The sequence below is a fragment of the Trachinotus anak genome, unplaced genomic scaffold (assembly GCF_046630095.1).
Source record: "Trachinotus anak isolate AG129_WGS33_773 ecotype Australia unplaced genomic scaffold, CSIRO_AGI_Tana_v1 ptg000013l, whole genome shotgun sequence".
NCBI lineage: Eukaryota > Metazoa > Chordata > Actinopteri > Carangiformes > Carangidae > Trachinotus > Trachinotus anak.
Window position 1 is genome coordinate 29,845,001 of NW_027273864.1, and position 27,160 is coordinate 29,872,160.

At 42.9% G+C, this 27,160-nt stretch overlaps 2 protein-coding genes across 2 annotated transcripts in view; one reads left to right on the top strand and one right to left on the bottom strand.

Annotated features, from left to right (window-relative positions):
* The window catches only part of stab1 (stabilin 1), a 72,471-nt gene that overhangs the window by 9,749 nt on the left and 35,562 nt on the right, over nt 1–27,160 (top strand). The window contains exons 7-38 of the mRNA XM_071493337.1: nt 1–17; nt 379–566; nt 1,181–1,317; nt 1,711–1,838; nt 2,475–2,551; nt 5,110–5,232; nt 9,737–9,874; nt 10,648–10,719; nt 11,346–11,459; nt 11,733–11,786; nt 12,315–12,395; nt 12,502–12,660; nt 13,137–13,199; nt 13,625–13,717; nt 13,807–13,893; nt 13,997–14,108; nt 15,379–15,565; nt 16,406–16,499; nt 16,993–17,151; nt 17,802–17,897; nt 18,633–18,728; nt 19,107–19,154; nt 19,292–19,425; nt 20,696–20,807; nt 21,702–21,779; nt 21,895–21,996; nt 22,100–22,204; nt 23,027–23,161; nt 24,278–24,406; nt 26,083–26,136; nt 26,481–26,594; nt 26,907–27,102. The exon at nt 1–17 is cut by the window's left edge and continues 97 nt beyond it. Of these exons, the coding sequence (XP_071349438.1) occupies nt 1–17; nt 379–566; nt 1,181–1,317; nt 1,711–1,838; nt 2,475–2,551; nt 5,110–5,232; nt 9,737–9,874; nt 10,648–10,719; nt 11,346–11,459; nt 11,733–11,786; nt 12,315–12,395; nt 12,502–12,660; nt 13,137–13,199; nt 13,625–13,717; nt 13,807–13,893; nt 13,997–14,108; nt 15,379–15,565; nt 16,406–16,499; nt 16,993–17,151; nt 17,802–17,897; nt 18,633–18,728; nt 19,107–19,154; nt 19,292–19,425; nt 20,696–20,807; nt 21,702–21,779; nt 21,895–21,996; nt 22,100–22,204; nt 23,027–23,161; nt 24,278–24,406; nt 26,083–26,136; nt 26,481–26,594; nt 26,907–27,102 (3,482 nt within the window). The remainder of the gene's footprint in view (nt 18–378; nt 567–1,180; nt 1,318–1,710; nt 1,839–2,474; nt 2,552–5,109; nt 5,233–9,736; nt 9,875–10,647; nt 10,720–11,345; nt 11,460–11,732; nt 11,787–12,314; nt 12,396–12,501; nt 12,661–13,136; nt 13,200–13,624; nt 13,718–13,806; nt 13,894–13,996; nt 14,109–15,378; nt 15,566–16,405; nt 16,500–16,992; nt 17,152–17,801; nt 17,898–18,632; nt 18,729–19,106; nt 19,155–19,291; nt 19,426–20,695; nt 20,808–21,701; nt 21,780–21,894; nt 21,997–22,099; nt 22,205–23,026; nt 23,162–24,277; nt 24,407–26,082; nt 26,137–26,480; nt 26,595–26,906; nt 27,103–27,160) is intronic.
* LOC139630178 (E3 ubiquitin-protein ligase TRIM35-like) lies at nt 5,265–9,659 on the bottom strand. The gene has a single exon (XM_071493338.1). The coding sequence runs from the start codon at nt 8,812–8,814 to the stop codon at nt 7,411–7,413; it is 1,404 nt and encodes a 467-aa protein (XP_071349439.1). The 5' UTR covers nt 8,815–9,659; the 3' UTR covers nt 5,265–7,410.

Below are 27,160 nucleotides of genomic sequence, written 5' to 3' on the forward strand. Positions count from 1 at the left end.
ACAGGGCAAATGTGCAAGTAAGCGCACAGCTCCACAGTCATCTCTGATCTCTGCGTCGTTTCACTGCTGCTTTTACTTTTACTCTTGTTAGTTTGCCCTGCTGGTCCATTAGTCCAGTTTTGTGTAGCATGCTAATGTTAGCATTAGTTCAAAGCAGAGCTGTTGAATTCTCTCTCTCTCTGTCCAGATACAGAACTAGAATTAAGGCAGGAACTAGAAACATGTTTAATAAAAGATGGGACCAGAACCAGGAACAGACCCAGAACCAGGACCTGTGCCTCCTTTCTCTTTCTTTGTCTCCAGAACTAGAACCAGGACTAGTTTGTGTCATTTTTGGGTTGTTCAATCAGACTCAGTTTTCTTCACTTTCCTGCTCAGGTATTTGTTCAGCAAGGGACTGTGACATCAATGCCCAGTGCTCCTCACAGGGGTCAAAGGTCAGCTGCACCTGTAAGCCCGACTACCAGGGTGACGGCAAGATCTGTGTACCCAGAAACCCTTGCTCCGATAACAACGGAGGGTGTCCCATCAACTCCACCATCTGTGTCTTTAAAGGACCCAACAAGGTGAGGAGACCAGAACCAGGACCAGATGGAGCGAGACGTCTAGAACCAAACGTGTCCTTGACTAGAACCAGGACTCAAACATCAGAACCAGGAACAACAACAGAGACTCGATGTCAGAACAGAAATTCAGCAGAGTCAGGATCAAAGTTACAGCTCAAATAAAAAGTCCCAGCAAAACTCTGAAACTGTTTTAACCTAATCCTGTGTCTGTCTCTGTCTCTGTCTGTGTCTGTGTCTGTGTCTCTCTCTCTCTCTCTCTCTGTGTGTCTCTGTCTCTGTCTGTGTCTGTGTCTGTGTCTGTGTCTGTGTCTCTGTCTGTCTCTGTCTCTCTCTCTCTCTGTGTGTCTCTGTCTGTCTCTGTCTCTGTCTGTGTCTGTGTCTGTGTCTCTCTCTCTCTCTCTCTCTGTGTGTCTCTGTCTCTGTCTGTGTCTGTGTCTGTGTCTCTGTCTGTCTCTGTCTCTCTCTCTCTCTGTGTGTCTCTGTCTGTCTCTGTCTCTCTCTCTCTCTGTGTCTCTGTCTGTCTGTCTGTCTGTCTGTCTGTCTGTCTGTCTGTCTGTCTGTCTGTCTGTCTCTCTCTCTCTCTCTCTGTGTCTCTGTCTGTCTCTGTCTCTCAGTCCAGCTGTGAGTGTATGTTTGGCATGTCCCCTATAGGTGGCAGTCCTGAGTTTGGCTGTCAGCTGGTTTCTGCTTGCTCAGCAGACACCTGTGACCCCACCGCTGTCTGTCAGACTGAGCTGGACGGACAACCCAGGTCAGACACACAAACACTTTGTCTTTGTCTCTCTGGAACTAGAGCTAGATCCAGGTCCAGGCATGAGACTAGAACTAGACAAGGACTCGAACCAGAAGTGGACACAAAGCCAGTTTCTTTTATTTGTCTCTGTCTTGCTCTGTGGAACTAGATACAGAACTACAACTACAAATAATCAGAGTCTGTAGTCCGTCTCTCTTTTGCTCTCTCGATCCAGAACTTGGACCAGGACCAGAGCCAGAACCAAATTTTAAGACTAGATCCAGAAACAGAGTCTGTGTCAGCAGCTGATGTCAAACACTGTTTAACTCTGTTTTCAGCTCCTTGTTAGTTTGTATGAACGTGTGTGTATTGTAGTATAATAAGTTACCCCCCCCCCCCCCCCCCCCCCAGGTGTGTGTGTGAGGCAGGTCAGATCGGTGATGGCCGCCGTTGCTATGGTAACCTGATGGAGCGGCTTATAGAGCTTGGCAGGAGTGGAAGCCAGAGAGAAAATCTGACGGGAGCCGTCGCCCTGTTCGGTAAAAAAACCAGAAACACACAGTGAATGTTTGTGCTGTGATTTGTCAGGAGGTTTGATCACCGACTGAACTGAAATTCACTTTAATTCCATTCAAGTTTGCAGTTTCATACGATTCATTAATTATTTGTTCGTCTGGATTCTGCTCTGGAAAGCAGTTTCTGTAAAGCTAAAACTGTAAATTCATTAACTAGACAAACAACAGTGTGAATTTTTCCTGATTCCTCTACATGGTGGAAAAATAAACCACCAAATTACGTTTTCTGTAAAATAAGAATTTTGACTAAGCTTTATTATAAACAGATCTTAAGATAATAAATCTTTTATATTCAATAAAAGATTAAACAATTTACCACATTTTTTAAGATGTGTTTACTGATGTTAACATGAACTGTGTTTAGCACACGTGACACTCATCATACATTATTGATATTTACTTGACAACTAGACTAAAAAAATATTTATTTATAAATAGTTATTCCAGGTGTTTACCTGAAGAGAAACTAAACTCTAACCTTGTTTAACAGGACTGCAGTGGGTGTTCTGCTTCACATTACTGTAAAGTTCTGTTATTTTGTGGTGGTGGTGTTATGTTTCGTTGCCGTGACCTTTGACCTTTGGTGTAAATCTGTTTCAGAGAAAGGCTGTTCAATGCTACTGAGTCACAACGGACCTTTCACAGCTTTCATCCCCCTGCTGACAAGACCTCTGACTGTGAGTCACCTGTCTGTCTGACTGTAGGTCACCTGTCTGTCTGACTTTAGGTCACCTGTCTGTCTGTAGATATCCACCTGTCTGTCTGTAGGTCACCTGTCTGTCTGTAGATATCCACCTGTCTGTCTGACTGTAGGTCACCTGTCTGTCTGTAGATATCCACCTGTCTGTCTGACTGTAGGTCACCTGTCTGTCTGTAGATATCCACCTGTCTGTCTGACTGTAGGTCACCTGTCTGTCTGTAGATATCCACCTAGTTATAGTTGGACCTTGTAAATCATCGGTCTGCAGATAATGAAGCAGAGATTGTCCAGTGATCATAGACGATCATTTCTACTCTTCTCTCTTCGCCTCCATCCATCACAACCACAACCTTAACCACTCGACCCAAAATAAAATGTCACCAAAGATAACCTTTAACGAGCTGAATCTCTTCACCTGCTCCGCTCTTGATATTATTTGTCACTTTTTAAGAGGAAGTTCATCTCAGCCTCCAGCTCATCTTTAATGAAGTGACCACAGACTGTTTCCTTGTTGGTGACCAGGACTTTTTGTGTCGCTGCGTTTGGTTAAACTCTGCTCACTGAGTCTGTAGTTGCTCAGGTTTGTCTGTCTCTGCTTTGTATCTCTGACGGTAAAGAGACACTGTTCCAATTTATATCTAATCCATGGTTTAGGGCCAGAGGATCTCTCTCTCTCTCTCTCTCTCTCTCTCTCTCTCCCTCCCTCTCTCTCTCCTCTCTCTCTCTCTCTCTCTCTCTCTCTCTCTCTCTCTCTCTCTCTCTCTCTCTCTCTCGGAGCTCGGCCTGGAAACAGAGACTACTGATGACAGATGGTCAGAACAAACTACAAACTAGAACAAACTAGATTGTCAAGCCTCTGGGCACAACAACACACGCACACACACACACACACACACACACACACACACACACACACACACACACACACACACTGTGAAACCTGGAGTAACCATAGAAACCTGAGTTGGAGATTTTAACTTTTGGATATTTGAAGCAAGACTTTAGACAGAAGGTGTTTAGAAGAATTTAAAACAGTGGAACCTGTCGAGTTTATAAAGGATGAGCGTTGACTCGATGTATGTGACAGAGACCTGAGGCAGAAAAATGTTTCAATGTAAACTTGATTGAATCAATGAAGATCTGTGACTCAACCATGACTCATCACATAATTTTTATGTTTTCACTTTGTTGTAAATTTATTGCCTTTAAACCTTGCCTTTTTCCAGCACCAAAATCATAAATCTTTGAATGCAGCTCTGCTTCTGACAGGTTTATAGATGTAACTGGTGAAATCAGCTTTGCAGGTCGGAGTACAGCAGCTTCGATAAACTCTCCGAGCCCAAAGAATCTCTGATGCTCAGGGACAGACACTGAAACGCTGACAGTCATTTTACGGCTGTAGCCTTTTTTATTGTTTGGATGATTAAATCTGATGAAAAACTGGGACTGTGGGACCTGAATGTCAAGACTGGTCAGAAAATGATAATTAACATATCTCGCAAATGTCTAAATATTGATACTGAGTGTATCAGTAAAGTCTTGTCTCACAACCGATTTCATTTGTTTTCTGCCAAAACATCTGATCTTGTAATAATCTATTTACTCAGAGTCACTATAGAATGATTCAACTCTCCCTCCCCCACAGCAGTTGGTGGAGTTTAGGAAAAGATGATGGTCTGGTTTATAGAAACAAGTCTGCAGTGACAGGATGTGTTCATTCACATTGAACTGAAACCACAGTCTTTCCTCGGCCTTCACCAAAGCTTTTGTTGCCTAAACCAAACCACACATCAGAGTCTCAGGATGCAAATGCCAGGACTCAGCTGTCAAAGCCAAGTGCTTTGTTCGCCCACGATCCACACAGACCACTTCCTGCAACTTCTGTACAGATGAGCCCAATCATTAAGAGCACTCTGCCTAATATGCTGCTGGTCTCCGGCTCCGACCCTCTGAGGCCTGGACTCGTGGGATTCGAGCATTAAGATGTTAGCAGCAGATCATTTAAGTCCTGGAAGCTGCAAAGTTCCCAGATCAGACTTGTTCCATCCTCAGATCCCTGAGAGCACCTCACAGTGCTTTCTGTTTCGTAGATGCTCCGAACCAGTCGCCATGACGATGTGGCTCCTGTCTTAACACCCACATCTTTCTCCAGCATTCAATACGTTGACCATGAAAACATTGTCTGTGAACATAATCCAGGGAGCAGTTATATTTTCAACCACAATGTAATTGTGAAAATCAGTTAGTACTAAAAAAAAACATCATTTCTAGGAAACAGTGCTGAGCTTTGATTCTGTGTTGGATCAGTTGGACTTTTGTTGCTGTACCTTCATTCACAGTGTGAAGCTTCCTTTCTTTTTACATTGTTGAGCCTTTAGATATGTGAGAGAGATTTTTGAAAAGAGAGAGTGAAGGTATCCTTGAGGTTCCAGGGTTAACTGCCTGTTAGACACATAACACAGGACACACCTCTGACAGGGAGAAACATGAAATCCAGGTTATTGGTTGATTATCTAATTGTCTCCATTTCTACAGGGTGTTAATGAGGAGCTGATGTGTAAAAACCACCTGATCCTGGGTCAGCACCTACACAAGGATCTGGAGGGACGAGACTTTAACATGTACGGAGGAGCCACGTTCAGGAGCAAAGACAACAAGGTAATACTTCCTCTCTAAACAAAGCCCTCTCCGGCCGGTGAGTTGTTAGTGGATGGTTAAGAAGAAATTAGCCACATATCCAGGGCTGCAGCTGTTTCTGTCTGGTTTTCTCTTTTACTCACAATCACTGTGTCCTTTTAAAAAGTTCAAAAAATACTTTGGATATTTAGCTTTTACACTGATAAACGAGGCGTTGGGGTGCCACATGGGCTCGCGTGCCCTGGGCGGTGGGTCCTCGGTTCAGCTCCCGACCAGCTGGACCGTTTACTGCATGTTATTCCTACTGATCCTGTCAAAGAAAGGATTATAAACATACAAATAATGATAAAATAACTGTACAGTGGCCAGACTGAAGATGGAACAAATATTAATGTGATTATGAAGTCTTCATGAGGTAAAAATGTTCAAACTGTCTTATTAGTTAAAGATCATAGGCAAACAGCACAGAGTCAGTATAAACTGTTCTTTTATCTTCATTTTTATTGGTCCCACAAACAGAATCATCCAGAGAAAAATCACAACACCTATAGATTTGGTTTCTGCTGTAGAAAATCTTTTCATTTCATCAGTTTTGTTGACATTCATACTGTTAACATAGCTTAACACATATTTTAAGTAATTTATTTTTCCCATCAACTGATTTTGTCCCAAAACATACCAACCCAACACCCTGTTTCTAAGGGATTTACACCACACAAATAAAGATACAGTGTCAGACTACCTGTAAAAACACCTTCACAGCTTCGTCACCATCATCACTAGGCTTTGGTTCCAATAACCAGTTTCAATACGGATCCACTTCCAAGTAAAATCGAGCTCCACAGCCAACAAATGCCATACTGAATCATCTCCTCTGCCTCTCTCTGAAGCGACACACAAAAAAAGACTGACGTGTAAACAAACGTGTGATAATTCAGCATCACTGTCACTGTTGTGAACAACAAACATGGCAGATGGCTTAAACGTTCCAGAATCAAAGCAAACAACTGCAAAATGTAATATTTGTGGGAGGGCACTCACAACAAAGGGAGGAACAACTAGTCCTGTGTTTAAATATCTGCTGTCTGACATAACTTGAGAAGCCCACTGTCACCGTGACCCTTCAGGTTCTGTAACCTGTGGCAGTGCAGCACAGAGTTTGTCTGCAGGCAGCATGAAGTGCATTGTGCAAAACATTGTGATGCATTTAATACAAATTCACTGGATGATAAAATAGTATTAATGTTGTTTTTCCCTGTGGTGTTTTTGCTTTAGCTTCCATAGCTTCTGCCACAGCAGCACAGCCCCCAGTGAAGCAGTGATCAAATATGTGGTGAAAGCTCAAAGGTTTAGGTTTGACTGTTGATTACCACAGTTTCTATCAGTTGTTTTATCAATTTGATTAGTAGAAGCTGAATTCTATTCTGTGCAGCCGAACTTGGTGTCTTGCCTGGAGCTGCAGCATTTACAAGACGAGGCTGTAATACGTCTGAGCTGCACCTCAGGGCAGACTGGGGGCTACAGTGGGTCACTATCAGAAAGTAATGAGATGGACCAGGTTAGCTGGTTAGCATGCTAGCTTCAGCAGAATAAAAGGTGTGATAGAGACAAAAGTTAACATTAGCAGTGCTCTCCACCACTGGGGACAGCTGTTGGTGAGTAAAGTAATAGAGTTTGATGCTGAACTAGAAACGTTTCCTCTAGACTGTTAAGTAAACAGCTGCTGATGCTAATGTTGGCTATGTAGCAATAGCAAAACTTACAAATTGAAATTTAAAAAAGTACATGGTGATGTCCTCAGTTCCCACCAAACAAAGTAAAAACAGCAAAGGACTAGAAAAGGTTTGGATTTGATGAGCAGATTCAGAACTGGATTGAATTTGTCTTATTTTGAAGAGGATTTTGTCAGAAAACATGTTTATATTCCTCAATGTACCAAAAAAAAATCCAATATTTTGGTATTTGTAAAAAAACCTCAGGTATTATATGGAAAACAAATAATATATGAGAACCTGTGAAAATAAAGTCTGTTTACTTCATTACACTGGTGCATCAAGCTTCCCAATCCAGCGTTACCCACAGTTCTCTGATACAACTAGAGACAATAAAAAAAAGCTCAGTAAATGTAAAAATAAATCTGTGACAAGTTTCCTCTCACAGTAGACAGTGTCGTCTTCTCCAACCCTGTCATAAAAATCTCTAACTGATCTGTTCCACCGTCACACAGACCTTCACTGGTAAAATCTTCAGTGGGAGGCGACTCTCTGTGTAGATGTATGGAAACAGGCTTCCAGTGAACTTGTGTTTGAAGGTGTGTATGTGTGTGTTACTGTCAAGATCAGAGAAGGACAGTTTTCCTCCGTCAAAGTCCAGCTGAACTCTGATCTTCTGGAGCTTCTTCTTCAGTGGCAGATCGTTCTCGGAGCCTGATTTCGAGAACACTGTGAGTTTCCCGTTGGAGAACAAAATTCTCCACAGTCCAGACTGCAGCTGTTTGTTCATCTGGATGCTCTCTCCCAACACGCCCAGCTCCCAGTCCTTGTTTTGTCCAACGTCAACATCCCAGCTGTGAGTGCCTGAGTTAAAACCTTCAGAGCCGAGAACAGAGCAGGAGAACTTGGTCCGCTCTGGATTTTTTGGAAGCTGCTTTTGTTCTCCAGATCTCACATGAGTCAGATCTTGAGACACGATGAGTTCTGGGTCGGCGGTGTTTGGATCCAGAATCACTGGCGTGTAGGAGACCACGTCCTTCATCTTGCTCCAGATGTTGAAGGTCAGGTTGCCCAGGTGTTTGGCCACATCTATCAGAGCTCCTGAGCCCAGCTGGTGATCATCCAGCAGGGGGCGCTTCTTTACTCTTGCCACTGCAGCCTTGTAGTTCTGCAGGAATGAGACGTCTTCAGCTCTCAGCTCCTCCTCTGTGGCTCTGATTGTATCTGAAATAGCTGCTATCTCTCTGCTCAGAGCCTCCATCTTCTCCTTCATCACCAGACTCTTCTGCTCCTCTTCCTCCCTGAGAGCAGTGATCCTGGCCTCCTCTTCCTCTTGTAGAAACTGGTGAAGCTTCTTAAACCGCTCCTTGATCTCCCTCTCTGTGTGTCGGGCCTGGACCTTAATGTGTTCTGCTGTTTGATCAAAGTTTCCTTTAACTTGTTCCAAAAGCTTCAGTTTCTCTTGTAAAGGCTTCAGGGTTTTCTGAAGCTTCTCTCTGTGATCCTGTGCAGCTTCATTGATGGGGCTGAATCTGTGGTTGTTGTGTGTTTTTGAGTCTCGACAGACGACACACACTGGCTCCTGATGGTCCAGACAGAAGAGTCTGAGTTTCTCAGAGTGCAGCCTGCAGAGAGGCTCAGACCCTGCTGAAGCTCTCTGCTCCCTCTGCTGCACGAAGGCCTCACACAGATTCTTTAAAGCCAAGTTACGAGGTGGATCACTCCTTGATGATCTTCTCATGCAGCACGGACACTCACGTTTTTTTCCCTCCCTCCACCATCTCTGCAGACAGACTTTACAGAAGCTGTGGCTGCATGACAGAACCACGGGATCTTTGAAGATGTCCTGGCAGACAGGACAGGACAGATCTGCGTCTAGTCTGGAAGACATTTTGTCTCTGAGTGCAGCAGAAAACACAGCAAACAGACAGTGAAGTCAAGAAAGTTCCTTGAAGTTTACTTTCACTTTGAGTCGTGGCTCTTCCAGTCTGCAGCAGGTTGAAGTACAAGTATTGCAGTATTGCAGTAATCCCAGTGTTCCCTCCTGCAGCTGTCCTCTGTCAGTAGATGTTTTGGTGTGAAGGTGAATTTTATTGTCTGTCTCTCATGTGTGTGTTTGTGTGCGTTTCCTCATGAACAGAGACGATAAGTTGTGTTTCCTGTTTGTCTGTGTTGAGCCAGAGAGTGGGCGGAGCTTTGTTCAGATATTACTCCAGACTGCTCATGTCTATCACACCAGCTGTGTGTTACAAGCAGCTTTGTTATCATGAATATCTTGGTGTGTACAGTTAATGCATTTAAAGGACACGTCCGAGTCTCTTTTATTACAGTGGCCATCTGTGATACATGTTTATACGCTGACGGAGTTATTAGTGTGTGAAATCATTCCTCCTGTCCAGAAATCACAAGTTATTTGGACTCAACTCTTTTATGAAAATGCAGTAAATTGAATATTCTTGATAAGCTAATAATGAAAACATGTGGAGGTCAGGCTCTGTAGTAAGACAGGGGAGTTTTTTCCAGTTTTTGCGAATGTGTCTGAATTTTACAAATCTGTTGTAGTTGTTCTATTGTTTTATGGATTCAAGTCTCTCAAAAAAGAAGAGACTAAAAGGAGGGAAGGAGAAAAGAGAGTTTCTCTCATCCTGAACATTTTCACATGTAAACACCTGGTCAATAAAATAAATCAAATCTTCCCACAACGTTAAAGAAATCAGATTATTAGAGACATTCTCAACCACCAGGTTACATGACTCCACATTAACACACTGATAGTCTCTCCTGTTGTTTCTCTTTCTCTCTCGTTGTTGTAGAAGTTCATCACGATGAACAACCCCATGAAACTTTACACCATCCTGGAGGCGGACCTGCCAGCAGCCAACGGCATCATCCACATCATCGACCGGCCAATCACAAACATGATTTCTATGAGGCCTGCTCGTGACGAACAGGTGAGTTAAAGGTCACTTCGCCACATGTGGAAAACTCCCTCATAACAAAATACAGCAGCTACACTGAGGTTTACACAGAACAAAAGCAAAATGCTTCAACAAAACTGTTTTTACGTTAGTAATAAAATATTAGTCTTTTGCATGACTTTCATTTGTTTGTCAGATTAAAAGTGTTCTAGATGACTTCTGCTGACTGGATGTCACCTGTGCTGTAACAGTGCAGTCTAACTTTATGTCCTTAAGCGGTCTGGATTTGCAGCAGCCTGTTGTCAATGATCTGGCCTCTCCAGCAGAAATGTTTGTCTGTGATATTATACATACATACATACATACATACATGTACATATTAGAGATATATCTTTGAGAGGTTGACTTTGGAAAGTTATTTGTTTTTTTCCCCAAAGGCAACAACAAGTCCATAACAATATGTCTTTACTCAACCATAATCGAAGCAGAGCCGATTTATTATGTGTGGATATCAGTTACATTTAAAGGCCTGTAGTGCACAAAACGTACATTTGCATGTATGAGTCTGTTTTGGCTGAACGAGTCTCAGTATGTTGTATTTCTGTTGAAGCTGATGTCTGTCCTCAGGTCCAATCCTCAAACAACCAATTTAATAAATCTGAAATGAAATAAAATATTCAAAAATAAAAAGCACTAACTAACAAAGCAATGCTGAAAGAACTGGCCTGTGTTTGAAGCTAATTGCTGACCCCTGGTCTTTATGAATCAGTAATTAGATTTTTTTCCCTCTTCTCCTTCTTGTCCAGTTCGCTGATATGACGATCGGAGAGATTCTGACTAAGGATGGAAAATATAACCGCTTCCTGTCTCTGGTTGATGTGAGTGTTGTGTTCTGGCCACATCACAGATATATTTGCTTTAATCTTCACATGAAAAGAATTATAATGAAGCAGTCCTGACTTTTAGAAACAGCTGACAGTCGGCTAAACCACTGCCCCCCCGAACAACTGTGGTGGAAACTAAGTTTACTCAAGTGCTGCTCTGTTTTTCTGCTACTTTATGCTTCTACTCCATCACAGCTCAGAGGGAAATATTGAGCTTTTTAAGTACAATATCAATATGAACAGTCTAATGATGTCAGATAATTAGATACTGTATCGGTGACAGGGACTAAACAAGTGTTTTTACTTTGATACTTTTCGTATATTTTGCTGATAATATTTCTGTACTTTTACTTTTTCGTTTTTCATTCTGTGACAGTTCATCATTTCTGCCAAATCATCTGCTGCTGGCAAGAACTTAAAAGCTGCTTTTGTTTACTTCTGTCTGAAATCAAGAACCAAACATTTTGATGATAAATCTGACACCGTTATGATTGTGAAGTGCATATGTGTAGGAGTGGACAGGTCGATCTCCATAGCAACAGTAACTAGAGGGGCGGGACTTCGTTAATCGTCAGTTCTCTGGTTTATGTGTTTCCTGATGTGTTTGTGTGTGTTTGTAGAACTGTGGGTCGCCCCCCCCTCTGAGGGGTCCCGGGCCCCTGACTGTGTTTGTCCCCACAAACCAAGCTGTGGACCGAGGCAGAGACGGCAGCATCCTGTACATGCTCAACGATGTAAGGACACAGGGAGCGGAGTCACGTCTAATCAGCTCCTGAGTTTGAATTGATTTAGTTTAATGGTGGTTAGTGCAGATAACATACAGGTGATAATAACAGTCTATAATTTTATTTTCATCAACAAACCACATGAAAAGACAAAACCAGCAATGTGTGTAATCTCAGTCATAATGTCAGAAAATTCTTCAGCTGCAGGTATTAGTTCTTTTTATCATTGTGCTACATGAAGAAGATCAGATATCTTAAAATTAAATTCTGCTCTTTTTCAAGGCCAAACATAAACTTCAGGAGCTCCTCAGACACCACATTTTCTCCCAGGCTGTGGTAAGACACCTCCAACCCAACGCTCCCTCCATCAATCCATCCATCTGTCAATCCTTCCCTTCTTCCTGTTTGCTTTTTGTCCTTTTGCTCTGCCAGTGAAGAAAGAAATGACCAGTGGCTCAGTTTTATCTTACCTAACCCTAACCCTTGACTTTTGAAGATGAAATGAATCAAGCTGTTTCTGGAACACACTGATGCTGAATTCATTCTTCTAAGTATTTTAGACTAATCTTCATCCCTGACCTCTGAGCTCAGGACCTTTGTATACAGAGCAGATATGGTGCCTTTAATTGAAGGATCTGTGGGAAATAAGTCATCTACCTTTTGTTCTAAGACAGATTTGAAAAATTGTGAATATTCTTTAACGACCACATCATCTTTCCTCTAAAACAACCTTCGGGACAAACTTTAAATTTTTAGCTTCATAGTGGCGAAGGCTCAAAGATCAGTGAAGTCTTCAGGGTGTTTGAAAACTGGGACTGTGTCAACCCCGAAGGTTTTAGTCGCCGACCTCTTTTCTGTCTGTAGCTGACGATGGACGACTTGAGCACGCTTCCCAGGATTCTGACGATGGCCAATCAGATCGTCACCATCACTGTGTCTGATGGAGTAAGTGTTTCTGATTGGTCGTCCACAGTTTGTCTTGTTTACTGACTAATTCACAGTAAACAACAGTTTCCATTAACACCCCCCTCCCCCTCGCTTCCTCTTCCAGGGTGAGATCCTCCTGGGGGAGAAGGGTGCCCGTCTGGTGACCACCAACATCATGGCATCCAACGGGATCATCCACATGATTGACGGGCTGCTGTACCCCCCCTCCATCCTCCCCATCCTGCCTCATCGCTGTGACATCACTGAGAGCAAGATCACCGTGGTGAGGGGGGGGAGGGGGTGGGGGGAGTGTGGCTGACAGTCACATTAATCTGTGACTCTGGGGGAGCTGCAGAGATAACAGGTCACAATAATGAAATGGAAATATTTCAGCTCGTTAATTTGTGTTTTACACGTTCTGCCGTCAGATTGGGATTTATTTAATTTGTCTTTTATTGGATCAGGCAGATAAAAATGGTTCAGGTCTTGTGATAATCTGGGCTCCTCCTTGTAGTGAGGTGAACTAAATTACCTGGTGATGATGTAGGTGTCCACACCTGTGGAGGATTGTAACTCTGATCCATCTGCCCGGTTCAGGTTTAACTGACAATCATCACGAAGCTGTGACTTTGACTAAACTACCAGTCAGCAGTGTGACAGTATCACTGTTACAGCAGAAGCCTGAAGCCGACAGTAGTGTTAACAGTACGGTTGAAGTATTCCTGTTGATGTTGTTGTGTGTGTGACTGTGTGTTTTAGGGTCCATGTGTTCACTGTGGTTACCTCTATGAGACTGAGTGTCCTGAAGGCAGCACTGAAATGGTAAATACGTCATTATTACAGCAACATTTCTGTACTCATCAGTTCCCCTGAAATCCATGTGAAGCAACTGATAAATCATGAAGAGCTATGTATTAATTAGACACTATGACGCTCCTGCTTGACTTTTATATTTTATATAATGCTTTTTTTTTTAATATATATGGACATATAACTTCTGCCAAAACAATCAGAGAGGATGTATAATTGTTTCCTCTTGTTTTCAGTACAGAAAGTAGCAGATATTATTTTCTGAGCCTGTTCTCTCATTTATCCAGTGTCACAGTTAAACGCCTTCTGAAAAACTTTAGTTCAAAGAATTATAGTTCATCACTTTTATTCTGAGTGATAAATCCATGTTCCAGAAATCTTGCTTGAAAGTTTTGCTTGAAGTTTTGAGAACAGAAAGTGTGTTTCTGTGTCTTCAGGACAGTCATCAGGTCGGCTGTGAATACGTCACATCTCCTCTGAATCCAGCTCTTAGTAAAGGTTGTGCCAAATACTGCAACACCACCAAACAGGTGAGGGTGGAGACGCTGAAACCTGCAGCAGGAGCTTTATTTTCACCTCCTCTGCCCTCATCTGCCTCCTCTGCCCTCGTTTCTCACAGGTAGCACAGTGCTGCGACGGTTTCTACGGTCCGGACTGTAAACCCTGTATCGGAGGGTTCCAGCATCCCTGCTACGACAAAGGAAAGGTGAGGAACAAACACCTCTGTCTCAGGAGCCGTGTCTCTGAACTGATGTGTTATTTATTTATTTGTGTATTTATGTATCTGTTTGTTTGTTTACCACACACAGTGCTCCGACGGTATCCATGGCAACGGCTCGTGCAGCTGTCAGTCAGGCTTCAAGGGTGTCGCCTGCCACATCTGCTCACATCCATCCAAGCATGGAGACAACTGTGACGAAGGTAGCGGCTCCTCTTCGTCAACAGTAACAGAGCAACTGAACTGAACCCACGAGTGTTCAGACAAGACAAAGGCTCCATTTACACTCGTCATTTAAAGTGTCTGTTATCCGTCTGTGTCTATTAGGACACTTTCATTGACAGGTCGTCACATTTATGCGTCTCTGAGCACCAATCAGATCACTGTCCATCTACATGCACATCAGGGTGGGCTGTGCTGGAGTCCAGAGGGAGGCGGTGACGCACCTGAAACTGTTTAACTAACAAAAACACAGCACGAGGAATAAATTCTGTGCTTCAGCAGTTCAGCTGCAACAAAACCATAAGAACCCAACACAAACATGAATGAGTGGTGTTTACGAGCCGTGAGCGAGACAGAAGTTTAATCATCTTCACACGCTCTAACTCACACCTACAGATCAATACTCTCCCACCCACACAGATCATTCAGCGGCTGAACCGACCCGGGATCAGATAAACGGTACAGCAGCTCAGTGAACCTTGTATTTGATTGAATGTTGGAAATAGCTGGAACCGTTTTTCCCTGTTGCTTTAATGAGACAGAGAGCTAAGGCTAATTTAGCTGCTGTTATCAGAAGGACAGAGGAGAAAGACCATGAATGTGTCAAGACAGTCAGACAGGAGTGGGTATTTCCACAGACTGCTCACTGGCAGAAACACTGTGGAAGGAGTAAAGATCAGGTGTGAGCCTTTTAGAGAGAGAGAGACATTTACAGCTTTTCCCATCTTTGCAGTTTTCTTTCTTTCAGTTGGTTTGAACCATCAGATTTCGATCTGTCTTAAATGCTTCTCAGATCCACTCACACTGAGCTGTGTAGAGATCAGGAGCTGTAGCTGTCTGATGATTTTAGTTTTACAGGAATTTGGTTATAAACCAAAATATTGGACAAATAAAAATGATAGGACCAGAATAAAAACTCTATCCACAGTTATTTCAGTTCGTCTTATAAATGTCTTCACCAAATATCTTGTTTCATTTAAAACCACAAAAGTCAAGTTCATGGAGGAAAAGGATTGTTTTACCTCCTGTCACCGGACGAGTGACAGTAATTATACCTCCTGAGTCCTGTTTCCTGAAGTTTAACCAGATGATGATCACACACACACACACACACACACACACATAACTGTGTCCACAACATCATTAACTTTAAATATGCAACAAGGGCCCAGTGATGTCTTTTCTTTTGCTCACTATTGTGACTGACTAACCTGAAATTATCACTTTGTGTGTGTGTGTGTGTGTGTGCAGAGTGTCGGTGTGTCCACGGTGTGTGTGATAACCGTCCTGGCAGTGGTGGTGTGTGTCGGAGAGGATCTTGTTTGGAGGGATACTCTGGAGAAAGCTGTGACAGGACGGCCACGCCCTGCAACTCTGACGGCCTGCAGGAGCACTGCCACATCCACGCATACTGCACACACACAGGACTACACACCACGTAAGGAACTACAACTACCAGTGTTCATTTCAGCACCTGATTTTGTCATTTCATTAATGTTAATTTTAACCAACAGAAGCCTCAGATGTTTCAGTCTTTTTCGTTTTGTGGCCACATCTGTCACCATCTTGATATTTATGGTTTGTTTACAGAGAGTCGACGTCAGTCTGTTCTGCAGTAACACAACAGACTGACTCTCCTCAGTAAATCCAGCTGTCGACTCTCACTCGGTGCTTGAACAGAGCCGCTCGCTCTGTCGGTCTCGCTCACTTGACATCTTTGCAGATAAATGTTCTCACCTGCAGAGCAGCTTGTCGTTTCTCGAGGTCTCACTCAGTTTTCACCACAGTGCTGGTCCCTGCCTGGGTTTGGTTTAAGACGAGCAGCTAAAATGTCAGAAAACAGTGATGAGGTAACATTCATCCAGTGAAGATTTAGTTTGGCAGCTGATGTTAAGATGTTTCCATGTAAGACCTGGCTGGGAGACAGTGACAGCCTGAACGGCAGCAGTAGCTCCTGTAGATCCAGCCTTTCCTCAGGCGGCAGGCAGCCCAGGTGCTCATCCAGATGCTTATCTCCCCCCTGAACTCCTGCAGCCCCCTCCCCTGTCATGTGTGACACTTCAGGCAGGAACATCAAGTAATCAGCAGCACACTGATCATCTGATCAGTCATCCTTTCTCATGATTTAACGGAGCTCTCAGTGGTTTACTGCTGAACAAACAGATTTTATCAACAGCGGTTCACAGTCAGTCCTCTGTTACCTGAGCAGCTGCTGTGTTTGCTCAACATCTGATCTGTGTGTGTGTGTGTGTGTGTGTGTGTGTGTGTGTTGCACCAGGTGTGTGTGTAGGGATGGATATGAAGGTGACGGGCACTCCTGTTCTCCCATCAACCCCTGCCTGCAGAGCAACCGAGGAGGCTGCCACACCAACGTAAGACTTCGTACTTGTGTGTGTGGACGGTGACACAGTTCAAACCGTCCCAGAGTCGCTGATATTTTCACAGCTCCCAACACAAATATCTCAGAATAATAAAACAATATCGAGACTGTACAAATAATTTCACCATTAATCAATAAAGATGAAACATAAAGAACATAAAGTTGAAAAACCATTTAAACATTTAATATCTTTTTAATTGTTTTTCATTTAACCACCAATGAGCACATTATAGTTGAAATGAACTCTTGTCAGATTAATGGAAAAGCAAATATTTTTGATTATAAAAGTCGCTGCAAATATGGGGATAGAAGAAAAATAAAAGACCCTGCCCTGCTTTATAAAGCAGTGACACTACCTCCCCTCAGCCAAAAGGAAAATGATGTCCCCCTCCATCTTCTCTGACCTTTCAGAGACTGAAACCTCAGACTCAAAGCTGCCTGCCTGCCTCTGTAACAGATCTCTCTCCTTCTTTATGTCTCTACAGGCGGAGTGTGTGTATGTGGGTCCAGGTAACGCGTCGTGTGTGTGTGTTGAGGGTTGGACAGGTGACGGCAGAGTGTGTGTGGAGATCAACAACTGTGAGTTGGAGATTCGAGGAGGCTGCAGCATCAATGCCGACTGTAAACACATCGGACCCGGACAGGTCAGTGAGAAAAGAAGAAGAACAAACTGTTTTAACAGCCATTAACAGTCACTAACACTGTTTATACTAATCTCTGTTTCCTCTCTGTGGTTTCCACTTCCCTCCAACTAGCAGTTTGTAAAGGGCAGTGGCAGTGTTTTCCCCTGAACTTCACTCTTTTAGAATTGACTTTAAGATTGTACTGATTACTTATAAAGCACTTCATGGATCAGCTCCAGCTCACGTTGCTGAGTTTTTGCTCCACTTCAAGCCGGAGCGCAGCCTCGTTTCCCGGCTCAAGACTAATGGAGACCGGCTTTCGCTGTCAGGGCCCATCAGCTCTGGATCTCCCGAGGAACTGAGACCAGAGAGTCAGAATCAGTAACGTCCTTTAAGTCACTTCTCAAAACATATGTTTTTGAAAAGGGCTTTTTAATTATATGTTTTAAATGTTTAATTTTCCTTTCTTTAGTTTTTAAACCATGTAAATCTCTTTGTACTCACTCACACGTAATGTTTAAATAATGTTTCTTTTTGTTATCATGACTATTCTCTTTTAATCTTACTCACTGTCCATGTGGTTTATTAACTAATTACTAATCAGCTGTCTGACTGTATTTATTGTCGAAGACCGTTAAGACCTGTTTGTGTGTCTGTGTGTGCGACTGCAGAGCGAGTGTGTCTGTAAAAAAGGTTACATGGGGAACGGGATCGTGTGTGACCTGATCAACCCCTGCCTCAAAAAGAACGGAGGCTGCCATGACCTGGTACACACACACACACACACACACACACACACACACACACACACACACACACACACACACACACACACACACACACACACACACACACAGTATTTGTGTTATATCATGTCAGCCATGAAGAAAGATTAGGGTTTTTTTTTACTGAGGATTTGAAGGACGGGTTTTATTTTCATAACAGTGGCGACTCTGACTCACTTCACACTCAACACTTCTGTTGAAGAGGTTCAGGGAACATGACTCAGGCAGAACAGCATATGTTGGGACAAGCAGCACAAGCTTCCTGAAACTTTCCAAATAAGCTTTGCTGTGTCATAATTCACTTTAAAACTCTGAGTCCAAACTAAAGTAAACACAGAATGTAAGATCTCTGCTGCGGAGACGTCATGCCTTTAACTAAATACATGAAAAAGCTACTGGATAACTGCGAGTTTCCATGTATAAAGAATTTATTATCTTATCTATTTATCTTATCTTAATAGTTGTTAACTCTTAACACTGATGTCTGTGGAGTGGCCATATTTCTGCTGCTGCTGTTGAGTTTTTCTGTGGTGTCTCTTCCACAGATGAAAGTTGTGATTCTTCTACATCTGAAGACTTTGATGTGCAATATTTTTATTTGTGTAATGAGCCAGAACCATGAAAATATGAGTGAGAACAGTACGTGTGTTTGATGGCTGCCGTCTCAGCAGGACAGATACATTTCCCACAATCCCTTTCTGCTGTATGCTCTGTCAGGCAAAGTGTGCGCTGAAGGAGGGAGGCACTCACACCTGTACCTGTCCCGACGGCTACGCTGGAGATGGAATCATCTGTTACGGATCATTACTGGACGTAAGTGTTCAGATCAATATAATATAGAAATGTCCTGATCAGGTTTTTTTGTTCCTGTTATCGATCTTGATCACTTGAGTACGTGACCCTTAAGATTGACATAGCATGATCTGCTGGAGAGGAGACGTCTCACTCTGCTGCAGTTTTTAGAACATTGTTCAGACATGTAGAGAGCAGTTAAACTACAACAACAGCCATGTTTCATTTTGCCCTGTTACCAGTTCACTCACAGGATTAAAGCTCAGTAGTGACAGATGATGTGACCTGCCAGTGGAGACGTTTGTCTTTTTAACACGTAACAAGTATTTCAGCCCAGATTTATTTACAATGCACAGTCTGACTCAGTACCTCAATAACTGTGTTTGTGTGTGTTTGTAGGAGCTGGACATGAACCCAAGTATGTACAATTTCTACCGACTGACTCAGGTGTGTACAGTTAAACTCTGCTGGGAGACCAAAGTTTCTGTTTGTTATCTAGTCTACTTTAAATGTACACATTTAAAACCACACACTGGACTGTAAAATGTTGTTATAATTGTGTGTGTGTGTGTGTGTGTGATCAGAAGTATACTCACTTCTCTGAGGGACTGAGTGGGAACTTCACCATGTTGGTTCCGTCCAGAGAGGCTATGAAGAACATGACTTCAGATCAGGACTTGTTCTGGACCAGCCGACATCACCTGCCTCACTTCCTGCGGTCAGTCGCAACACACACACACACACACACACACACACACACACACACACACACACACAGATCACTGAACGCAGTGTTACTTTGAGCTTATGGGTCAGAATCTGTTTCCTCTCTGTACAGACACAGAGAGGGGTCCAGAATGTATTTAGCTTAGCTGTCAATCATTTCATCTGATTTACTAACAAAAGGATTTTCTAAAATGTGTGAGTGTTGCTAAACTTTGTCAGCTAAAATAGAATCAGTGGAGAAAACTTGGGTTGTTTTTTACACCTTCGTCATCTCAGACAGCCACACCCGTGTCGCTGAGCTCACAGAGGTCTGCACCTGCCGACGTGGAAGCAGCTGTTTCCAGAGATTTCCTCCAGGCCAACATGAGCTTGATTTGACCAACATTTCATCACAAAGTATTCCATTAAACGTGGAGCCTGCTGCAGACATATGATGTACTGAAGTGATGAAACTCTCCTCGATCTTTGAGTCATGTGACCTGTAATGTTCATGTTTTAAAGCTATTTAAGTTTATGTACTGAGTTAAATATCATGGTATTCAGCTTAGTTTCCATCAGCATCTGTGACGGGAACATTTCAGAGCTCAGTCAGTTCATGTTAATTGAATTTGCAGCGATCAGTGGATTTGTTTACATGGGTTCAGTAAATGTCTGTGAGTGTTTAGCATCGGAGAATAGTGCATTTAGCAGTCCAGCTCGCTTCCCGTGCTGTTGTGGCTTCCAGCACAACCTATAATGTGAAGACCAACGACAATGAATTAATCCTGCTAACAAGTATTGTCTGTGTTTCCAAAGCCTGACCTACCACAAACACACATCCTGTATTTTATTTTGACTCCCAGATACATTCTGCTGCTCCCAGAAATACTCACCAGATCACCAAATGTGGATTAATCCCCCACTGAAAGTAGTCCCTAACAAATGAACTTTACTACTGTTTGAGTAAGAATAAGATAAATATTTGTGAGATGTTTTGAAAGATGTACATCAAAGATTTATGAAAGACATGTTGTGTTGATGCTAATCTACTCATTCTGGAAGTGAATCTACCAGGAAGCTGAGAAACCGGTATTCACTGGATGTTTTGACCCATCTATCATGGAGTAGCTTTTTACTACACTGTTCACCTCTGGAACATTGGACTTAATGGATCACAGATCCTCCAGGCGTGAAACAGCATCCACAGTCTCCTAGGAGCATGTTGTGAGTCTGTGTTCTTTGAAATGAGTTGTAATGTTTGCTTTTGCTGCTCCTGGTTGCAGGGCCCACATCCTGCCGGGGATCTACTCTGTGGAGGATCTGGACAGACTCGTGGGTAGCAGGCTGCCCACCCTCAACCCCCCCACCTCCTGGGAGATCAAAAACAGCAGTGGGGTAAGAATGGGGTAACACTGACTGACTGACTGACTGACTGACCCCTTCATAGGGACCCCACCACTCTGAGTGTCGTGCCAGACTCTCTGCCGGTTTTCTGTTGCATTTACTGCTTTTCATGACAGTAAATGTGCAAAAACAGTCAAGATAAGAGTCTCTTAAAATTCATTTAAAATCAAGAGGAGATGTAGTATCATCGTTACAGATGTCAATCTCTCTCTCTCTCTCTCTCTCTCGCTCTCTCTCTCGCTCTGTCACTCTCATCTGATCTGCATCTCCATGGTCCACGTCAGGTCCTCACCCCCTCTGCAGTGAGCCATTGGCTCTGCGACTGGTCATCAGGTTATAGTCAGTCTCCTCCATCTGATTTCTGAAACTAAAAGTGGACTTTGGTGGAGATATCCATTGTAACATCTCTTTTCTAGAAAGAAAGTGAAGGAGTGTATCTCCCAAAATGTAGAACTACCTTTAAAGGCTCCAATAATATAAACAGACCTATTGATTAGGCTGTGCTATGTTTGATAATCAATACATAGTTTTTCTCAGTAGGAGATGAACTGCAGCCTCAGTAAGATTTAAAATCTTGTTAATTCATTATTGAACATCTCTATGCAGCATCACATTATTATTATTATTTTCTGACCTTGGTGATCTCAGAAGAATCTCCACTGAGCTCCGCCTCACTTACAGAGGCTGGAGGCTCAGTCCCAGGTGTAGGCGACGTGTACACAGAGCACTGTTTCAGCAAATCAGGCGCTAATTACACACAGTTTGTGGTTGTCTGGTCCGTGCTCTGTCAGAATATCACACATTATTACACCAGACACATCTGAAGCCCTAGTTCAAAGTTAGATACACACTCGTGTATGTTTGACTTTTATTATTTTGTTCCAGGTGATCCAGATTGGAAACGCCTCCATACTCACACACAACCTACTAGCAATCAACGGCTACCTCCACATCATAGACCGGGTGAGAGTCAGCGTCTCAGCAAACAGCTGACTTGTGGTTTAGCTGTTTTTAGAGGTTTATCTGTTGTGCAGCTAGTTGATCCTGATTTATTGTGTATTTATTTGGGTGTTGTCAGATTCTGGCCCCTCCCCGCTCAGATCTCCCCCCCGAGCCTCCTACACTGATGGCATTCCTGAACTCATCCTCCAACTTCACTCTCTTCAGACAATACGCTCTGGTGAGATTTCTGTCCGACTGTTTATCCATCTGTCTGTCTAACTGAAACCTTTCTCCTTCTTTTTTTTTAAGTTAATTGTCTGTGCGTGTGTGTTTTCTCACAGATGTACAACCTGTCAGAGGACTTAAGTATGTTTGATTTCACCCTCCTGCTGCCAACAGACGCCGCCATCAAGCAGCACCTCAGCAGAACTAACTCCTCCCTGCTGGTAGGTCCAGATGATGAGAGCCGGTGCACAGACTGCTGCTGGTGTGGGTTACTCCAGCAGTGTTTGTTTACAATCCTCACTGAAGGAATGTTCAACTACACTGGGCTTCTCATTTTTCATGTTGTACAGATTCCAACCATCATCATGTCTTTGAACTCAGCATTTTCAGAGTTATGGGCAGAGGGTGTGTCCTTGTTTTCAAGCATTTAGCCGAAATATTTTGTTCAAGAGATAGAGTCAATATGATGCCCAGTGAAATGGCTTTTCAGTCGATTGTAACTTAAAGTGGTGATGTACATTTTTCCTCCGTCAAATCCTACAAACCTCTTATTCTGGTTATAGTTAACCTGATAATAAGACTGAACATCTAATTAATCCTAACTACATTCTTCAGTCTGACAGTGTGAGTGAGTGTTCATGTTAATTTGTGCATTGGAAAGGAAGGGGGGGGGGGGTAATGTACCTGTCCCATCCACATCTCTTTCAGCCAACACAGAAGCTTTGGTAGTGGTTACTAGCACCAGCTAACGTTAAAGTAATATGTTAATGTAAGAGTTGTTATTTCTCTTAGTTCACCTACAACAACCTCTGCAGCTGCTAACATCTCATCCAGACATTTTCCTGGCTCCAGCACAAAACTTCCTCATTCTTCATTCTGCCTAAAAACCTCTGATTGGTCCCTTGTTTTTCCAGCTGGACAAACAGCCGCCAATCGGCACAGCCAAGAAAACCTGGAATCGCCAAACAAATCAGCAAACCAGAATGGTATTTCAACACCCTCCTGCCTGATTCTCATGACATCTCTGTATTTTAACTGTCCAGGACTCTGATGTGTTCAAGTACCACGTGGTTCTCAATGAGCTGCTGTATCCCGATCACCTGTCTGACGGCTTGTTGAAAGGCACCCTGCTGGGCAGCGACTACCAGGTCCAGTTCCACTTTAACGACAACAACCAGGTAACAACAACTGCACCAACACAAGCTTCATAGTCATGTGACAAAACCTTCCAGAAGCTTTCTCACACCACAACATTGAAATGTCGGTGAGTTCAGGGGCCACACTGCTGCTTTTGCATTCCTGTCAGTCTTTAGATTGGTTTTCTTCCCTCTAGGCAGCCGTGTTCCCAGGTTTCAGCTCATTTCTATGAAAATCAACCTGCACAGAGGTGAATGAATGAATGTTTTTATTTTTGTGTCTGGCCATTTACATTACCCATGCCTCATGGAAATTCTCATACTCATCAGTCAACAAAATAAATCCAGTATGTAAACCCACCAGCATCTAACAGCACAATATATTGACCTTGTACAAATATAAATATAAATATAAATATACATAAAAGGGGATATTCCATGAAATATATTCAGAAAACACATAATCAATTCTAATCAAATCTAGACCTGGAACAGAAACTTTTGTATAATTTATTGTCATGAACTTGTCCATCAGTCATGTCAAAAAACATTTTAGTCAAAGTGAGATAGATTTTTTTTTGTGTTGTTTACAGTGAATTTTTCTAATATTGGTGTTGTGTTCAAGTACCTTCTGGCATATGAGGTCTCCTAACACAAGAAACAAGTAAACTCACATTACCCTTTTCACAACATCCATATCTGCTCATTGTTGATCTTAACGTTTGATTTAATGGCAGCGGAGAAGGTCAATGTCATGCATCTCAGCAGCTGACTGTCAGCTCTATCATCAGTTCTCCATGGAGGAGAGTTTTGAAACAGTTCCTGCTCACAGCTGCGTTATCAGGTGATGATACTGAAACTCTGACAGAAAATTAAAGTCTCCTTAATGTTGGCTGTGATGGGTTATCCTTATGCAACAAGCTTCATACAAAGCTTTTCATAGAAATGAACTGAGATCAATGGCTGCCTGGAGAGAAGGAAATCAGTCTAAAAACTGAATAATTCAGAAGATCATCAGTATTTTTGTGAAATATAAATGATCCAGAGTTGATGTGCTAAAATATGCAAACGCTCCAGTATGGTCTTTCAATAATGTGTATGTGTAAGTCTTTACCAGCCAGGCAGAGGGAGGAGTCTGATTTGTTTCTCATCCTCCAGACAGCTGTGAACAACGTTCCCATTGACGGCAGTTTTATTGAGACGCAAACTGGTGTCATCATAGTCCTCCCTCAGGTCCTCAAAGTCCACCGCAACAGATGCAGCAAAGAGGTCACGCTGCAGGTCAATGTAAGGATGCAGGGAAGGAGGGATGTATGAATGAAGGACTGGATAGATGGATGCATGAGTGGACTGATGAAAGGATGGATGGACAAACAGATCAATGAATGGATGGATGGACAGATGGACTAATGGCTGAATGAATGGAAGGATGAATGGAAGGATGAACCTGTTGTTTTGTTTAATGTGTGTGCAGCAGTGCAGAGTGGGTGCAGTGGAATATAGATCAGAGGATGAGGTGATTAATGATACACTCTCAGCCGGTCACATCAGTGAAGCATGGCTGTGATTGGCCCCAGCTGTTTGCAGTGCGCTTCACAGTGACTGACTGATGATTGAGGTGAACACTGAGGACATTACAACCCGACACTTCCTCACTATCACTCTGTCGATCATGCTCGTGCCAGTGCTGCTTTCTGCCACAGCACCTTCCACCACCTCAGTCTCCTCTCTGTGGTTTTCTTAATTTTGATGAAGTTCTTGTTCTTGTGGGGGGATTAGCTCTGTCAGCAGAATCCACATCACTAGTAGGATTCATTTAAAGCTCTCTCAAACTGCAGGGGCTTTTCTGACAAATCTACTGTGGCTGTACAACCACTTGATAAACACGGTCACTTCCCCGACTGAACTTCTTTCACTGCTCTGAAACAACTGTGCCAGTCACAGTGAGGTATGAGAGCAAGTAAAGAAACCACCATCTTCAGGCAGTCACACTGTTGTGGATGGAGCAGAGCGTCACCACTAATATGCAAGCGACAGATGTGTTTTTAAAATGTTTACGAGTTCAGTGTCGATAGAAATAAATCATAACGATGGTGAAGCTGTTCACATGATCATATCAATGAGATTCTATTTTTAATTTTACTGAATCTTTTATGTTATAATTGATGTGACGGCAGCATTTGCATGAAAATGTATTTCAAGAATAAAATATAAAATGCCACATTATAAAAACTGATGCACAGGGTCAATGAGTCTGACACTGATACCAAATAAACAGCAGACTGCAGACTTACAGCCAATCAGCCTGATGTCTGTAGATGTGTTTATTTTGTTGGAGTCTGGTAAACATAGTTAACATCCGTGTGTAATGTCACTACAGTCTGACACAGCACCGGTCAGAGGCTGCAGGTTCACATATCGATCAGCTGTCATCAGGTGGCTGCAGGGATTTAATGGACAGAGGGAGGTTTTCATCAGTATAAAGCAGCTGTGGATAAAAGATACTGTAAGAATCAACCTTGTTAATTTATAAATCAATGCAGACTTCTTCACTGATGTTCACATTAGACTTAATGATGCAGATTTAAATGCATCTACTTCCTGGGCAGTGTTTAACTAAAGCACCTTTTTAAGCATTGATCTGTTATTGTAGCACATTTGCTCCAATCATCTACTTAAGTCTTGTAGGTGAAATCACCAGATTGGCAGTGGAGTGACATAGTTATGACCCATAATCGCTGCTGTCAGTGTGCTGGTTGTTGCAAAAACACAAAGATGGAATATTTTCAGCTTTTCTTTATTCCACAGTTAGTCTTTGAGGATATATGGACATGGTTACATAGGTGAGGAAAAGAAAATAGCAGTAGCAAATACATCAGGATGGATGGATGGATGGATAGAAGTAAGGAAGTCTGTGCCTGTTATTCCAACCTCTCTGTCCCCCTCTCTGCCCGTGTCTGCAGGGAAGGTGCTCAGACTGTGATGGACCCCCTCGATGCCTCCTCAACTACAAACCAGTAAGAAGCTGTTGGGATACAGGTGGTGGACTCAATAACATGAACTCTCATTTAGCATGATCCAAAAAAATGATCTAAAGCCTGAAGAAATGGCCTCAGAAACCAGACAACCTTCGATAAACAACAACGTGAAGGTTGAGAGGATTGTTCGTGTTATTTGAACCAAACACTGTGGAAAAAAACCTGTTCTGAGTGATGTGTTCACTTTGAACAGGTTTTAGTTGACAAAATAAAGCCAGAGTTGTATCTCTGTGCAGTTTTTCAGCCATCAGTCTCTCTGTCATCTCTGTAGATGTAGTGCTCAGTTTTGGTTTCTACTGTGTCTCAAATGTGTTCTACTGCAGATCAGACCACAGTTTCCATCCAACATGAAGTCCAACTGTAGATACAGGAAGCGGGTTGGCTCCCGGAGGAAGTGGGTGCAAGGCTGCCTCATCAAATGTCTTCGGGTGACCAAGGTCTGCTCATGACGACCACCACTCCTGTTCAGGGCTGTAGTTCAGTTTGGGTTTTGAGAACTGGCTTTGAATTGTTATTTTCAGTCTGTAATTTGAATTTACTGAATTAATCACTGGTGATTTCCTGTTTTTTTTGTCATGAGTTGACTCTCTGGTAACTGAATATTCAGAAGGCGTAATAAACATTTACATAATAGACTCCCATGACAAAAAGCCATCACTTTGAACAGACATGTTACAGATTACAAGTTTAAAAAGGGTTAATAATAAAGATAATGATAAAACTAATAACACTGATGGTCTGTCCTGCAGGATCACTCCTGTTGCCCTGGTTACTTCGGCCACGAGTGCTTCAAATGCCCCGGGGACGTCGGCAGCTGGTGCTTCAATCACGGGGAGTGTCAGGACGGTAACCAGGGCAACGGGGAGTGCCGTTGCTACGAGGGTTTCCATGGCACTGCGTGTGAGGACTGTGAGCCGGGACGATTCGGTGTCAACTGCTCCTCCAGTGAGAACACTCATCCTGACAGAAACACAGAGAAGCAGCCTCAGATTTCTGTTGCTTA